This window comes from Rhodotorula paludigena (genome assembly GCF_050403205.1).
Source record: "Rhodotorula paludigena JCM10292 DNA, Rt_paludigena_JCM10292v1_ctg8, whole genome shotgun sequence".
Lineage (NCBI taxonomy): Eukaryota > Fungi > Basidiomycota > Microbotryomycetes > Sporidiobolales > Sporidiobolaceae > Rhodotorula > Rhodotorula paludigena.
Window position 1 is genome coordinate 171,300 of NW_027481450.1, and position 14,374 is coordinate 185,673.

At 65.0% G+C, this 14,374-nt stretch overlaps 6 protein-coding genes across 6 annotated transcripts; 3 read left to right on the plus strand and 3 right to left on the minus strand.

Annotated features, from left to right (window-relative positions):
- Nucleotides 1-319: 319 nt before the first annotated feature.
- On the plus strand, nucleotides 320-1,526 carry JCM10292_000122 (Ran-binding domain-containing protein; the record flags this gene model as incomplete). Its single annotated transcript, XM_076647228.1, has 5 exons — nucleotides 320-447; nucleotides 695-846; nucleotides 903-1,031; nucleotides 1,100-1,383; nucleotides 1,452-1,526. The coding sequence occupies 5 exons, from the start codon at nucleotides 320-322 to the stop codon at nucleotides 1,524-1,526; spliced, it is 768 nt and encodes a 255-aa protein (XP_076507155.1).
- A 245-nt stretch (nucleotides 1,527-1,771) lies between these two features.
- Nucleotides 1,772-3,480, plus strand: JCM10292_000123 (pex2/pex10/pex12 family protein; the record flags this gene model as incomplete). Its single annotated transcript, XM_076647229.1, has 5 exons — nucleotides 1,772-2,011; nucleotides 2,087-2,234; nucleotides 2,292-2,613; nucleotides 2,679-2,796; nucleotides 2,860-3,480. The coding sequence occupies 5 exons, from the start codon at nucleotides 1,772-1,774 to the stop codon at nucleotides 3,478-3,480; spliced, it is 1,449 nt and encodes a 482-aa protein (XP_076507156.1).
- A 61-nt stretch (nucleotides 3,481-3,541) lies between these two features.
- JCM10292_000124 (cytochrome b5 reductase family protein) lies at nucleotides 3,542-4,858 on the minus strand (the record flags this gene model as incomplete). Its single annotated transcript, XM_076647230.1, has 5 exons — nucleotides 3,542-3,650; nucleotides 3,723-4,075; nucleotides 4,132-4,314; nucleotides 4,382-4,647; nucleotides 4,780-4,858. 5 exons carry the CDS (start codon nucleotides 4,856-4,858, stop codon nucleotides 3,542-3,544), a joined length of 990 nt encoding a protein of 329 aa, XP_076507157.1.
- Nucleotides 4,859-5,086: 228 nt separating this feature from the next.
- Nucleotides 5,087-7,239, minus strand: FRS2 (phenylalanine--tRNA ligase subunit alpha; the record flags this gene model as incomplete). The annotated part of the gene is made up of 10 exons (XM_076647231.1): nucleotides 5,087-5,131; nucleotides 5,192-5,231; nucleotides 5,299-5,536; nucleotides 5,596-5,922; nucleotides 5,981-6,096; nucleotides 6,155-6,283; nucleotides 6,340-6,432; nucleotides 6,493-6,608; nucleotides 6,669-6,911; nucleotides 7,018-7,239. The coding sequence occupies 10 exons, from the start codon at nucleotides 7,237-7,239 to the stop codon at nucleotides 5,087-5,089; spliced, it is 1,569 nt and encodes a 522-aa protein (XP_076507158.1).
- A 143-nt stretch (nucleotides 7,240-7,382) lies between these two features.
- On the minus strand, nucleotides 7,383-8,755 carry RIB5 (riboflavin synthase; the record flags this gene model as incomplete). The annotated part of the gene is made up of 5 exons (XM_076647232.1): nucleotides 7,383-7,811; nucleotides 7,909-7,988; nucleotides 8,049-8,259; nucleotides 8,318-8,337; nucleotides 8,719-8,755. The coding sequence occupies 5 exons, from the start codon at nucleotides 8,753-8,755 to the stop codon at nucleotides 7,383-7,385; spliced, it is 777 nt and encodes a 258-aa protein (XP_076507159.1).
- A 119-nt stretch (nucleotides 8,756-8,874) lies between these two features.
- JCM10292_000127 (uncharacterized protein) lies at nucleotides 8,875-13,496 on the plus strand (the record flags this gene model as incomplete). The annotated part of the gene is made up of 11 exons (XM_076647233.1): nucleotides 8,875-8,906; nucleotides 8,957-9,993; nucleotides 10,059-10,142; nucleotides 10,200-10,306; nucleotides 10,362-11,028; nucleotides 11,089-11,284; nucleotides 11,342-12,635; nucleotides 12,690-12,789; nucleotides 12,842-12,927; nucleotides 12,988-13,097; nucleotides 13,166-13,496. The coding sequence occupies 11 exons, from the start codon at nucleotides 8,875-8,877 to the stop codon at nucleotides 13,494-13,496; spliced, it is 4,044 nt and encodes a 1,347-aa protein (XP_076507160.1).
- Between the last annotated feature and the right edge of the window lie 878 nt (nucleotides 13,497-14,374).

Consider the following 14,374-nt stretch of genomic DNA (forward strand, 5'->3'; position numbering starts at 1 on the left):
CGGAGAGCACGAGCCAGAAGCGGGAGAGAGCAGGAGACAAGGGGACGCGAGAGGGAGCGCGGAAAGGCAGGCACGGGCACAGTAGTGTCAGTCGCGCAGACTGTACGAGCTCGTGCAAGGCTCGCTGCAGACTGACTGCCCAGCGTGGGAGGAAGAGCGAGCGCCGTCGTTGTCGTCGTCGTCGCCTCGCGCTGCTTTTCCTCCTCCCGCGCGCACCTCGCACCCGCAGTGAGTGCAGCGAGTGCCGTGAACGTGCAGCGCCCGAGCTGACCAGTGCACGCGGGCAGTCTACCGCCCCCCAGCACCCCTGCAGCCCGCCATGTCTGCCGAAGACTCGACCAACCCCCAGACGGAGGACTCGACCGCGACGTTCGAGCCCGTCGTGCGCCTGAGCGAGACGGTCGATGTCAAAACGCACGAGGAGGACGAGGAGGCCCTCTTCAAGATGTGCGTCGCCCTTCCCGCCCTCGCTCTCGCCTCGCCTCGCTGCGAGCCCAAAGCGTCAGAAGAGCGCCGTCGATCTCTCGGCTCGCTCGGGGCTGGCTGTGGCGAGCTCGACTAGCGTGTACACTTGACATGCAGTCCCGCTAGATTGTACAGCCCCTCCCGAGCGAGCGAAGATGGCGCATCCAGCATCATCGTCGAGGCACTCGAGGCGCATGTGAGCTGACTTCTCTCTTGCACTGCTCCGCAGGCGCGCCAAGCTTTTCCGCTTCGTTGCCGAGTCGTCCGAGTGGAAGGAGCGCGGCACCGGCGACGTCCGCCTCCTCCAGCACAAGGAGAGCAAGAAGGTTCGCCTCGTCATGCGCCGCGACAAGACCCTCAAGGTCTGCGCAAACCACTACAGTGCGTCCGCCACTCTCAGTTGTCTGAACGCAGGCGCTGATGCCGACTACCCGCAGTTACGCCCGAGATGGCCCTCTCGCCCAACATCGGCTCGGACCGCTCGTGGGTGTACAACGTTGCGGCCGACGTTTCGGACGGCGAGCCCACCGCCGAGACCCTCGCCATCCGCTTTGCCAACTCGGAGAGTGCGTCGGGTCCTTACCGCGCAGGAGTGTGCGGCTCGCGCTGACGGTGCACCCGCTCCCACACACAGACGCCAACCTGTTCCGCGAGGCGTTCATCAAGGCGCAGGATGCGAACAAGTCGCTCCTGAGCGGCAACGCTGCCCCTGCGCCGGCGGCATCGGACGCGCCGGTCGCGGCCGACGCGACGACGACGACGTCGACGGGCGCGCCGGTCGAGAAGGGCAAGGAGGCGGCGCCCGCACCGGACGCGGCCGAGGACGCGCCGCCCGCGTACAAGGACGAGGGCGTCGCGCCCCCGCCGGAGAAGACCGAGGTCGTGCAGGGCGAGGAGGTCAAGGAGCCGACGGCCGAGGTGCGTTCGCTCCCTGCCTGTGCTCGCGGTCGCCTGCTCGTTCGGGAACTGACTCGGCCGCCTCGCAGCGCCCGGTCGAGGAGGACGCGCACGCCGCGACCAAGGAGTCGGCGCCCGCGTCTGCGCCCGCGCCGACTGCGTGAATGGGAGAAAGGAGAGAGTCTCGCCCGCGTTTTGTCTACGTAGTCGTTCCCGCCGCGGTTTCGTTCGTTTCGCATCGTCACGCCCCACATGACGGCCATGCCCGGCCTGCTATCCTCGATTCGCTCTTTCTCGACCCGGACTGGCCATGCAAACGCGAGAGAGTTGTGAGAGTCGAGAGAGATGCGCCGGCTTCCGCTCGACCTGAGCCGGACACGGCGAGTCGCACCTTGGTCTCTTCTTCGCCATGGCGTCTCCGTCGCCCGAGCCCGGGCCGTCGAGTGCGGCCTCGGCTGACTTGGAGCGCTTCTGGCAGCCTGCGCCTGCGTCCGTGTCGACGCTGCCCGCGGTGCGCTCGCGGCTGTCGCACTTGGCGTCGCCGCGGCTGCGCATCTCGCGCGTGGCGCAGCTCGACGCAGACCTGCTCGACGCAGAGCTCGAGAACATCCTCCACGCGCCCGTCAAGGCCGCGCTCGACGCCGTGCGAGTGCGCTCTGCCTCCCCTCCCTCGCTGCTCTCCGGCTTGTCGGCTAACTCGGTGGGGCCACCTCCGCCCGCACAGCCCGCAGGGACGCGCAGCTGGGAGCCAGAGTTCCTCGCCGTGCTGAGATTGGCCGTCCTCCGCCTGTCGCTGTGGGACTCGGGCGCGACGTACGGCTCGACGCTGCAGAACCTCCGGTACCGCAACGAGGCCAAACACGCCCACGGCCGTGCGTCGCTCTGGCTCTGCTCGCCCGGGGACAGCGCACTGACACCCAAGGACACAGTGCAATCGACCGCGCGCGACTCGACGCTCACGCGCGTGCAGAAATTCGCCTACACGCTCCTCGTCGTCGTCCCGCCGTACCTCCATACGCGCCTTCAGGACCGCATGCTCTCGTCGTCCTGGGCCGACGAGCCCCTCCCGCGCTCGTGGTCCTCGCTCGTCGACCTGCGCCGCCTGCGCGCGCGCGGCAGGCGGAGGGACGACGAGCTGATCCAGTGGCGCCGCGAGTGGAAGCGGACCGCGTGGGAGGTCCTGAGCCTCGCAGAGCGCTTCTCGGCCGTCCTCGGACTCGCCAACTTCCTCGTCTTCCTGTACAACGGTCGGTGCGGCACATCCTCGCGCCCTGTCGTCGAAGAGGCGCCGCTGACCTACCTCTTTCTTCGCGCAGGTATCGCACGCTCATCGACCGCGTACTCAAGATGCGCCTCGTCTACTCGCAGCGTTCCTTCGTGCCCAACGTCAGCTTCGAGTTTCTCAACCGCCAACTCGTCTGGGAGGCGTTCACAGTGCGTTTTGCGTCCCCCGCCTGCAGCCACAGTGCGGAATTGACCATTCCTGCCCTCCTGCAGGAATTTCTCCTCTTCCTCCTCCCGCTCGTCAACCTCCACCGTCTCCGCCTCCGCCTCTCGAAAGCCGTCTCGTTGCGCGCCAGCAAATCGACGACCCTGCGCACCCTCGCCTCGGCCCTCCCCGCGCCGCTCGCCGCTCCGCTCGGTCTTTCGTCCCTGCGCGCGTCAGTGAGCAGCGGAGGAAAATCGGGTGGCGCTGCGCCGGCCAACAAGCCGCACGGCCCGCTCGCGTTCCTCGCGCCCGACGTGTGCCCGATCTGCCACTCGCGCAGCCACGCCCCGCCATCGCACCTCCCCTCTGCCTCGTTCGCCGACCCTACGCTCCCCTCTGCGTCGCTCCTGCACACCTCGTCCTCCTCGAGCGGCGACGCGGCGGGCGACACGCGCGTCAAGGTCGCGTACGTCGCAGACTGCCGCTTCGGGTGCCGGTACTGCTACTACTGCATCGTTGGCGCGCTCGTCAAGGCCGACGACGAGGCCGAAGAGGCGTGGAGCTGCCTGAGGTGCGGCGAGGCGGTGCATGGCGCGAGGAGGGAAGTGGTGGAGGCGCCCGTGCCGGACGAAGGGGACGAGGCGGAAGGGGACGAGAGCGGCGACGAGGGAGAGAAGCGCGGGCAGTAGTATCACTGTTGTCATAGTATCCCGACATGGTCCTGATGCTAAGCGATGCGGAGAAGCTCTACTACAGCTTGAGCACCTCGCGCTCTGTGTATCCCAGCTCTTTGAGGATCCCGCCGACGGGTCCCTGCGAGAAGTTGCGCCCGCGTGGACCGGCCACCACGTTGATCATTCTGCGAGGATGTCGACGAATCAGCCTGTCGCTCTCGGACCGGGACATGGGGCTAGGAGGATCGCAGGCGCACCCTTCGGGCCCGCAGACGATGACCATCCTGCGCTTCTCCTTGACCCCTCCGCGCCCGATGTACCGCTCAAGTTTCTTGCGGTCGATGAAGCCGACCTCGGTCCCGCTCGGCAAGCTCGCCTTCCCGCCGTCTGCGTCGAGCATGTCGACGAGGTAGTGCAGCGAGATGCGTCGCGAGGGATCGCTCGCCGCGAAGGAATCGAGGCGATCTTTGAGAAGGATGCGGGAGGGCGAGGGCGACGCGTAGACAACGTTGATCGAAGGCGGAGGTGCGGATGGCGAGGAGGAAGGAGGCGAAGCGAGCGAGTCGTGGATGAGCTGGTAAGCGGGAGTGACGCCCGTACCACCGACGACCTGCATAGAAGTATGTGAGTGAATGGAAGCGGCCTGAGCGCCGAGGATACACGCACAAAGACGACCTCGTCCCAGTCTTGCGGGCGGTAGTACCAAGTCACCGACGGCCCTCGCACGCTGAGTTCGTCTCCTGGCCCGAGTCGATGGATGTACCGCGACGCCTCGCCGTCAGCGTAGCGCTTGATGACGAGTCCAAGCTCGGCTGGGCCGGAGGAGTTGAAGGAGGACGCAGAGAGAGGCTGTTCCAGCGGGCCGCCTCAGCTGAACATCCCCGCTGGAGTCGACAAGGAGACGAGAAGGACGCACAGTGTATGCACGCTGGATCTGAAGGTTCGGCTCTTTGACAAAGAGGCTCAGGATCGGCCGTGCCGTCGGATCGCTCTCCAAGACGGGCGGCAGTAGCGACCTCGGCACCTCGACCTTGAACAGTGACGTCTCGGGCGTGAGTGGCGTCACCGACTTGATCTTGACGCTCGTCCATCGGTCGTGCGAGAGCACGGCGGGCTCTTCTCGCGTGTAGTAGAGGGCTGCACCGCCCGCGAGGACGACGAGGGCAGCTGCCGCCGACAAGCCTGCACGGCGGTTCCGAGGCGGCGGACGCGGCGGAGTTGCACTGCCCGTCGAGTAGACGCGGCTTGCGCGGGCGGCAAGGGGCGAGCGGGAGCTGGCTCGGGCGATTGCTGGTCGTTGCGATGAGAACGCACCAGAGCGACTCGCAGCTTCTGCGAGCCCAGATACTAGGCTGAACTTGCGCACAGCTGCTGGAAAGCGTGGAATGGCCATCGCAGGATTCAGCTCTGAGAGCTGGACAGCGAGCAGGCGTGGAGAAGGAGCGAAAGAACAGAGCGAGGCGGTGCAACGCTGGCGTCTTCATGCTACCGGATCCGACCGCTTCCGAGCTGCCCGATGGATTGTACTGATTCAGACAACTCAACGACCGGGCTGGCCCGACAGTCTGTACATCAATGGCTGCACCGCAGATGCTCGAGAACCTCTCAACCTAAAACCCGTCTAGAAGCGCACTGCCGCCGACTTCTCGATCATCTCCAGAGGGACCTGAGTGGAATGTACGGGTCAGCGAAAGAGCAAAAGGTGCGTAGGGGGAGGGGAGCGCACCTTGTGGCCGAGCAGGTCGCGGATGTTCGAGATACCGTAGCTGTTCGGAACGCGGCGTGAGCACGTCTCAGCTGACAATCGAGTGTGTGAACAAATGGGCAGCGCACCGAATCATGGTCGGGCGTTCGAGACTCAGGCCAAAGCCGAGCACGCGCACGTCGGCGGGGAGGCCCATCGTCTCGAGCATCTCGGGGCGGAACATGCCCGAGTTGCCAATCTCGACCCACTTGCCGAGGCCCTCGTGCCACGAGAAGATCTCGAGCGACGGCTCGGTGTAGGGGTTGTACGCCGGCTTGAAGCGCAGGTTCTTGACGCCCATCTTGGAGAAGAAGACCTCCATGAAGCCTGTGTATCGTCCGTAAGTTAGCTTTGCGGGCCTGAATCGTGAGAGAGCTCGCACGCACCAATGAGGTCGGCAAGAGTCAAGTTGCGGTCCGCAACCACACCCTCGACCTGGTGGAACTCTGCCAAGTGCGTCATGTCGACAGCCTCGTTACGGAACACGCGGTCGATCGAGAACATCTTTGCGGGCTTGAAGCCCCCAGGCTGGTTCGCGAGCTCGTACAGCATGGCCGACGAGACGGACGTCGTGTGCGTGCGGAGGACGAGGCGCGACGTCTCCTCCTTCGAGAACGGGTAGCGGTAGCCGGTCGAGCCGTAGTCGCCGACCTCGTGCACCCGCTTGACACGCTCGTAGTAGTCCTCGGGGAAGCCGGTGGAGTGAGAAGGCTCTGCAGTGAAAGGGCGAGGTCAGCGGCGAGCCTCTGGGAGGCGCGGGAGCGTCCTCACCCTTGACGTAGAAAGTGTCCTGCATTTCTCGTGCCGGGTGCTGCTGGGGGACGAAAAGAGTGTCGAAGTTCCAGAACGACGACTCGACGAAGCGGTTGGTGGGCATCTCGGTGAAGCTGCAGGGCAGGGAAGATGAGCAAGCTTGCCGCTGAAGAACGGAAGATCGCGACGCACCCCATCTCGAAGAAGATATTGCGGAACTCCTCCCGGACCTTCATCAGCGGGTGCAGCGCACCGCCGTATGTCGGCGCACCCTCCGCCTCAAAGTTGTACTTCTTGAACGCCGCCTTCTCCCACGCACCCCTGTCGCGCTCCAGTGTCAGCACTTAGTCGGGATTACGGGGCGAGCAGAGACGCACGAGTTGAGGAGCTCGACCGTCAAGTCCGTCTCGAGCTTCTGAATCGTCTTCGCCCAGTTTGGCCCCTTCTCGACTGCGTAGTAGAACGTCTTCCTGCGCTCGCAACATCAGGTCAGCAAGCAGGTACGAAGAGGTTGAGCAGGCTAGACGGACTTCTTCTCGATGAGTTTGCGCTTGCGCAGCTCTGCCAGCAGCTTGTCGTCCGAGTGAGCACCGGAGGTCTGGATCGTCAACAGGTTCTTCTGAGTCTCGTCGTCGACGCTCGCCACCTGCACGTGCGTTGATCAGCAATCTGCAGGACGCGGGAAAGAGTCGCAACGAGAGCGCACCGCCTGGAGGAAGCCGTCGCCCTTCTTGACGACCCACTTGTTCTTCATCGCCTTGCCCTGCCCGACCTTTGCGACGTCCTTGCCGACCTTTGCCTCGATCTCCTTGGCCGTTAAGCCGGCGTCGGAGCCGGGCGCGGGGAGGGCGGACCACACGCGGTACTCGTGCGAGCCGGACTGGGCGATCTGGGCGCCCTCGCCCGTGAGGACGTGCTGCTCGAGGTTGACCTGCTTGAACGTGACCATCTGCACATGCCCGTGCAGCGTCAGCACTGCCCTGGCGGGTGCACGCCGTGCGAGAGCTTTGTCGAGATGAGGATCGCTTCGAGGCGAGAGAACGGGCACGACGCACCTCGCGGGTTGCGAGCGAGTCGAGTGCGGCCTTGACGGCGTTCTGCGCCTCGGTGCTGGCGCCCACGGGCTGCCCCGCGAGCGCAACGCCGGCACCGTCGTCGACTCCGGCCGGGAGCGCGAGGGCGAGCTGGCGCGAGTCGTCGATGCGCCCCTGGGGCGTGTCGAGCGCGTTGAGCAGCACGAGCGCAAGCGTGTCGGTGGGCGGCAGAGCAGCGGCCATCGGTGCGGAGGGGAGCGAGGACGGGAGCAAGCGACAAGGCAGACCGGACCTTTCGTATTCGACTAGGCACGGGGCAATACAACTCGACCTGTGCGAATACAACATGGTGCAACGCCTCGTCCGCTCGTCAAAGTGTGCCCAAACTACTCCTTGATCAACCCCTTGCGCGCCAACACCCGCTCGACCGCGCGCTCGACCATGAGCTCGAGCGCGCCGCCCTGCTCGCCGCCGCGCTCGAGGACGTTGCGCACGACGCTCTCGACGCCCTTGCCGACGACGTCGCACTCGACGTTGACCGTCTCGCCGACGGGCTTCATCGCGACGACCGTGCGGCTCTGCGTGTGCACGACGAGCATGACGCCAAACAGGCCGCGCGCCGGGCCCGCCTCGTAGTGCTCGTCGCCCGGTTGCGGGACCGAGAGGTGCGTGAGCGTGAGCGAGGTGCCGTCGAGCGCGATGTAGCCCTTGGGGATCAGGGGCGTGTAGAATTCGAGCGGGAGCGAGAAGAGCATGCGGACAGAGTCGCCGTCGGGCGTGATCGAGACGATCTTGGCCGTCGTGTCGACGTGGCCCTGCAGGAGTCGACGTGAGCGGCTTGCACTGATTTGCCTGGACTCGTACGGTAACGAGTCTCCGCTTGCGAGCGACCTATCAGCCAAGAATACGCACCTGGACAAAGTGTCCTCCGAAACGACCGTGCCCTGCCATGGCCCGTTCAAGGTTGACTTTGCTCCCGACCACGAGCTTGCCTGCTCAAATTGGTCCATCAGCGAGAAGCGGTGAATGGGCACAGGAGGAGCTAGGCGCACCGAGGTTTGTCCGGCTCAGGGTCTCGTTCGCCAATCCGACCTCGAACCATCCCTCGCCGGCGTCCCACCGGGTAACGGTCAAGCAGACGCCGTTGACGGCGATCGAGTCGCCGAGCTTGCAGTCGCCGAGAATGTCGCCCGCCTCGGCAATCACAAAGCTGTAGCCCTCGAACTCGGTTGTCGGGTGGATCGACTTGATGACGCCGAGCGACTGCGCGGGATTCGGGTCAGCGCGCAAGTTCCAAGCTAGCTCAAGGCGCGGGACGCACCTCTACGAGGCCTGTGAACACTGCAGGGGAGAACAGCGGCTCGTCAGGTCAGCAAGAGATGAGGATGGCAATTCAGTGGAAAGCGCAGCTGCGAGCGCAAGAGTCTTCGGTGGTGGTAGCTGTAAGGACACTCACTCTTCTCGACTGACTTTTCAGGGAATCAAGCGGCGTCGAGAGGAGCGAAGCGGGGGGAAAGAGCGAGAGGGGCGCCGGTTCCCGTCTCTACCTCGTCCCACTCGCCGCTCCGCCCGCCGAGGGCGCTGCTGCCGCTTGCGAGGACTAGAGCAGAGGCAGGAGCCCGGTCCGAACTTCCCTGCGAGCACCCGCGATGGAGGACCGCTCGTCGTCGCATCCTCCGCTCGCTGCTGCTTCTCTCGGCGCTCCTCCGCCTGCACGCGCACCGAGAGCCTCGTCGGCCTTTTCGAGACTCGCAAACATCGCCCTCTCGTCGTCCAACTCGTCCGGCTCGAACGCCTCGTCCTCGCCCGCTTCCGCTCAGGCGCCCGCTTCGAGTGCAGGCCGCGGCGGCGCGCTCGACGCCCTCGAGACCATCGCCAATGCCGACCAGGGGAGACTGCGGCAGGGCAGCGTTGATGCGGCGTCTCTCACGGGCGGGGCGGGCCCGCGCGCCAACCGCAGACGGTACGACAGCGCGAGCGGCCGCAGCTGGCACGCCCGCGACTCGAGCTCGTCCCGCTCGAGGGAACGCACGTACGACTACGGTGCAGATCCAGCTGTCAGCCTGACGGGCGCGAGCGGGAGCAGCAGCGGAGGCGGCGGCGGCAGCGCGCCCGGATACGTCGACTCGCCCTCGGTCCTCTCGTTCCGCGGCGGTAGCTCGTACTGGGGCTCCGAGACGCTCCCGCCCAACGCGTCCATGAGCAACTTCTCGTCCTTCTCGGGCGTGGCAAATAACGACAGCCACTTCTTCCCCGCCGGCGCATCGGCCTTTTCGTTCGAGGGAGGCCCTGCCTCGGCCGGAGCATACTGGGACGGCTCGTACCGCTCTTCCGTCACGGGGTCACCTTCGATCTTCGACGACAGCCGCCCTTCCCCTTTCCTCCTGCGGCAAGCGACGAACGACAGCTCGCCGCTCAACCCGCGCACCCTCTCTTCCGACGGTTCCGCCTCTGCCTCCGCCGGCCCCGCCGCCTCTGCTGCGCTACAGCAGCCCGTCGCGTTGTGGGACCTTCCCCAGTCCTCCTCGAGCCGCTCGTCCGGCCCAAGCTACGTCCGCACGTCGTCGCCCGTTGGTGGCGGGCGCAAGCCCAAGGAGGCGTCGCGGCGGCTGCAATACTCAGTCGCGACTGTCTCGCGGGACAAGGGCCTCGTCGGGCTCGCCAAGCCGCACCGCGACGCCGAGCAGGGGCGCGTCGCCGTCGCGGGCAAGACGTGCCTCAAGCTCGTCAAGGTCCCGCACGGAGGCAACCCCTCGGGCCCGCCGACGGCCGTGCCTTCGCCCGTCTCGGCGTCGTATCGCTCGTCGAGCATCGCGTACCGCAGGTCGAGGTCGCGTGGGTCGCCGGCCACGGCCGACAGGATCGTGCGCGATGGGTCTGTCGGCAGGATCGACGAGGAGCAGGAGCGAGAGGAGGTGAGCGAGCTGATGGACGTGCGGCTGGGGAGCAGGCTCGGGCCGGCGTACCTTTTCAGCGACGTGCGATGGGGCTATGGCGGTGCGTCTTTCGTGCATCCTCGCACAGACGGGCAGTCCAGCTGATCTTATCTTTTCCCCACACAGCAACGGCAAACAAGCTCGCAACGTCCTTTACGAATGGCGCTGTCGTCCTGTGGGACTTGGCGAAAGAAGGCGGCTCGCGTTTAGGTGCGCAGATCGCTTGTCCGGTCCCTTACGCTTCGCCTGACCCGTCGCAACGTGCAGACCAACTAAAGTACGAACACGATCGCGCTGTCAATAGGGTTGTCTTCGGCGGTCTCACCGGCAACTGGCTTATGAGCGGTGGTCAAGATGGGCAAATGAAGCTCTGGGTGCGCTCCTGAACCCCTTTAAAGCTCGACACCGCTGATCGACTGTCACTTGCAGGACATCCGCGATGCCAAGCCGGCCAATATGATCCTGAAGGCCTCTTCGCCTGTCCGGCATCTGTCCTTCTCCCCTTCCGCCTCGCAGCCCTTCACCGTCCTCGCTGCGTGCGCTTCCGGAACCCTGATCCGTTACGACGTGCGCTACATCTCTCGCCAGAACGGCGGCGCGACCGACCGCATCGCCGGTCACGTCGGCTCGTGCCTCGCGATGGACTGGCGCGACGGCTTCTCGTGCGAGCGCGACACGGCCGGCGGCGGACGCGAGGGCGGCTGGGTCGTGACAGGCGGCGTCGACCGCACGATCAAAGTCTGGGACTTTTCGCTCGCGACGCTCTCGACCAAGCCCGTACGCACGCTCTACACGTCTCAACCGGTGAGTGTCGTTGCGTGGCACCCAACGCGCGCGACCGAGCTCGCATCGTGCCCGATGCCGAGTCTGGGAGTCGCTACGACGGGCGAGGGGAGCGCAAGCAGTCTCGGCGACGAGCCGCCCACGACGCCTGTATCTGGAGGAGACGGTGCGGCTGCGGCCTTCGTCAAGGGCGAGCCGGCCGGACGCGCGCGTTTCGTAGACGGAAACGCGTGGAAGAATGAGATCGAGGTGTGGGACGTGCGCAGGCCGTACTTCCCTAAGATGGCGATCAAGACGGACGAGCCGACCTCTTGTGCGTGTTTACGCCTCTCCTTGCACTCGACCGCTTGCTGACTCGCCTTCACTGCTGCAGCTTTGCTCTATAATGACGACGAGACGATCTGGTCCACCTCCAAGACCTCGGCTACCTTCCTTCAGCACGACGCGGCTGCCGACTCATATTCGCTGCTCGACAGCATCGATCGCCCGTCGACCACCTGGAATCTTGAGGGCGAGCTTGCCTTCATCGAAGACGGTAGGCGTTTGAATGACATCCCGTTCGAGCGCCCGTGCGTCTTGTCAATCTCCCTCGCTCCTCAGCCTAGCTGACGATTCTTGGCCCGTAGATCACGATCGATGCCGCCCGTTGACAGCGAAAAGTTCCGTCCGGACGCCTTTGTGCACACGATCTCTGACATCGATCCCGACTTCTCGCCTGACTCGTTCGCCTATCTCGCAAACAACCTCGAGGTCGAGGGCAAGTTCAGCGACGTGTGCACTCAGAACGCTCAAGCGTGCGCGATCGCCAATCGTCCCGATGCGAGCCAGGTCTGGATGGTCCTTCGCACCTGGTTCGACGACGACGAGGCTTTCTTTCCGCCCGACTCGCCGCCGCCAACACCCTCGCCACCCCCGGAACAGCAACGTCGCTCGTCCGGTGTCGTTCATCCGTCGACACAGTGGCCGACCTCGCCCAGCTCGCAACATCACGCCGAGCACGGTGGGCGAAACTCGTCGGCTCCGCGCTCCGGCCGGCCGTCCTTCTCCTCTGTCATGGGGTCCCGTCGCTCGTCTGCCGACGTAACGCCGCAACTCGGCTCGACCTCATCTGCTGGTACGCCGCTCGAAGGTCCGACGCGAGTCTCGACTCTCGACGTCTTTTCGGAGGAATCGACTGCGAGCGAGACCGACCCTTCCGACCAGCCTCCCGAGCCCGACTACCCGGAGTTGAGCACGACTTCGTCAGAATCCGAAGACGACCCGAGCGCGCGCGCGAGCAAGCTCAACCCGACACGGCTCGCCGCCTCGCTCGGCGCATTGCGCGCGAAGAGCAAGGAGAGCCGCCGCTCCCGGTCACGCTCGTCGACGGTCGGTTCCGATGCGCACGGCGAAGGCGGCAAAGCGCTCAAGCACATGCGCTCGGGCTCGCGCCTCGCCTCGCGCCGCAATTCGTCCAGCTCTAGCAGCGGATCCGATCTCGACGACGTGGATGACGAACCCGTGCGCGATGGCATCCGCCGCACGCGCTCGGCCAAGATTGCCTCGATGCACGCCTCGATGCATGCTTCCTTCATGACGAGCCGGTCTAGGCGTCCCAGCTCCGGCGCAGGCGCGAGCGCCGAACGACGCCCGCTGCGCTCGCGCGAGAGCACGCTGCCCCGCGCCTCGAGCCGGCAGCAGTCGATGGACCCGACAAGCACGTCACGCCGCGGGTCTGTGCAGGCCAGTGGGCATGCGAGCCGTCTCCACTCGGTCGATGGCGGTTCGGCGGGCTCGCTCACGAGGAAGCGCGCACAAGACCCGCCCCGGGCGCCGACGGCCGAAGAGCTGAACCATGAGGCCGGCTTGGCGCATGCGATCGAGGCCCGCGAGGTCGTCAAGAAGCAGTTGGTGGCTACGCTGCGCGAGTACGCCGACCGTGTTTGTCTGTTCCTCCGCCATTCGTGGCGATCTTCTGATGCTTCGAGCCGACAGGGAGACGCACAACTGTGCGCAACAGTTTGCTGTGTCTTGCGCAGTAAGGACGTCGAGCTTGAGCCGCTCTGGGTTGCGCGGGTGACGAAGACCTACATCGGTAAGCAAATCGACCGTGTTATGCTTCATTCCGCTCATCAGCATGCCCCCAGACCTGCTGCGACGACTCAACGTCCATGTTGCGGCTGCCAAGATCAACAAGTACTGCACGACGCAGAGCTTGCGAGATCAGACGCAGGTGCGACAACTTGTCGATCGAACGCGAACGATGCCAGAAACTGACGTTCTTTTTTGCTAGAATACTGTCGTCGTCCACGCTGCTTGCGGTGCTTGTGGCAAAGCAGTGGAGCAGAGTCCTTTCGGCTACTGCTCGAGGTGCTCTTCGCAGATGACCCAGTGCTGCGTGTGGTAAGCACCCCATTTCTCCCTGTCGCATTGTGGGAACGTCCTTGTGACTGGAGCGTTGCATCGCGCAGTCACCTTGCCGTGCAGTCTCTGTACGTCTTCTGCGCATGCTGCGGGCATGGCGCTCATGCGTCCTGCCTCGAAGCGCTCGCCTCGTCCATCACTGCAGGCTTGGCTTCCTCGGTCCCTCAGACGCCGGTCGACGCGTCTCACCCATCTACGCCTGGCATTGCCACGCCCTTACGCGCCTGGCTGTGGGGTGAGAGCGAAGGAGGCGACCCATCCGCTCCCGCAAGCCCCGAGGATGCTGGCGCAGTCGCGGCGCACAACCTGCGAGCACTCGTTTCGACCTGCCCTGCAGCGTGCGGGTGCCGCCCCTGTAGCCTCATGTCAGGCATCTGATAGGGCCAGCTTGCCGTCCCCCTAGTAGGGCGTGCAATCGCTCGCACGTTGGACCGCACAATGGCAGTTTTCCATCACAATCTGGCTGCGCCGGACCTAACCCTTGCCCGTGCTAATGCTGAGCCTATGATACAGCACGGAGCTTTGGCTGCGTGCTGTTGAAGCGTACGCGAAAGGCAGAAATAACTGGCGCAGCGAGGAAAGGGAACACTGGAACCAAACCTCGCGTGGCAATTACCTAGCGTGCATACACGGGGCGTCTCATATTTGCCTTGAAGGCTTCACAGCGGAACCTTGCAATTATCGGACAGCTAGCTCCCTGATCCGACTGGCTCTGCAACGTCTCGTCGACCTTGGATCTCTCGCGCTTGTTGACAACGACATCCTGACAGCACTTCGAAGGAGCGCTCCCTCGACTGCGTCCGCTGGTCCAACGGCCCTCGGCATCCGCAGTCGTGCATGTCGCCGAGTCTGTGTCTTGCACGTTCATCTTCGACGGCTTCCGTCTCTCAGTCAAGCTTTGCGGCGCAACACCACCTAGTAGAGGCTTGCGAGGCATCTTCAAAAGCTCTGAGTTTATGCAGCGCGGACAAGCGCTAGACTGCGCAGCGGAAGCGGGAAGAGGGGAAGGGTGAGTTGCAGAAGGGGCCATTGCAGTAACATGTCGGTAGCACGAAGTGCAGCACTACGGTACGTGTACCCATCGCGCTTACTCTCTCTGCGGTTTGCGCGCACTCGCGTGCCGCGGGAAAAGACAGGCCGACCACTCACTGAGCGTCGTCGTCGCTGTTCCTCTCCCGCTCGCATCAGAGAGGCAGACCCGATCGCGCGCTGGCAGGTCTGAGGTGACTGCATCGACGGTGTCCAGCGAGCCCGCC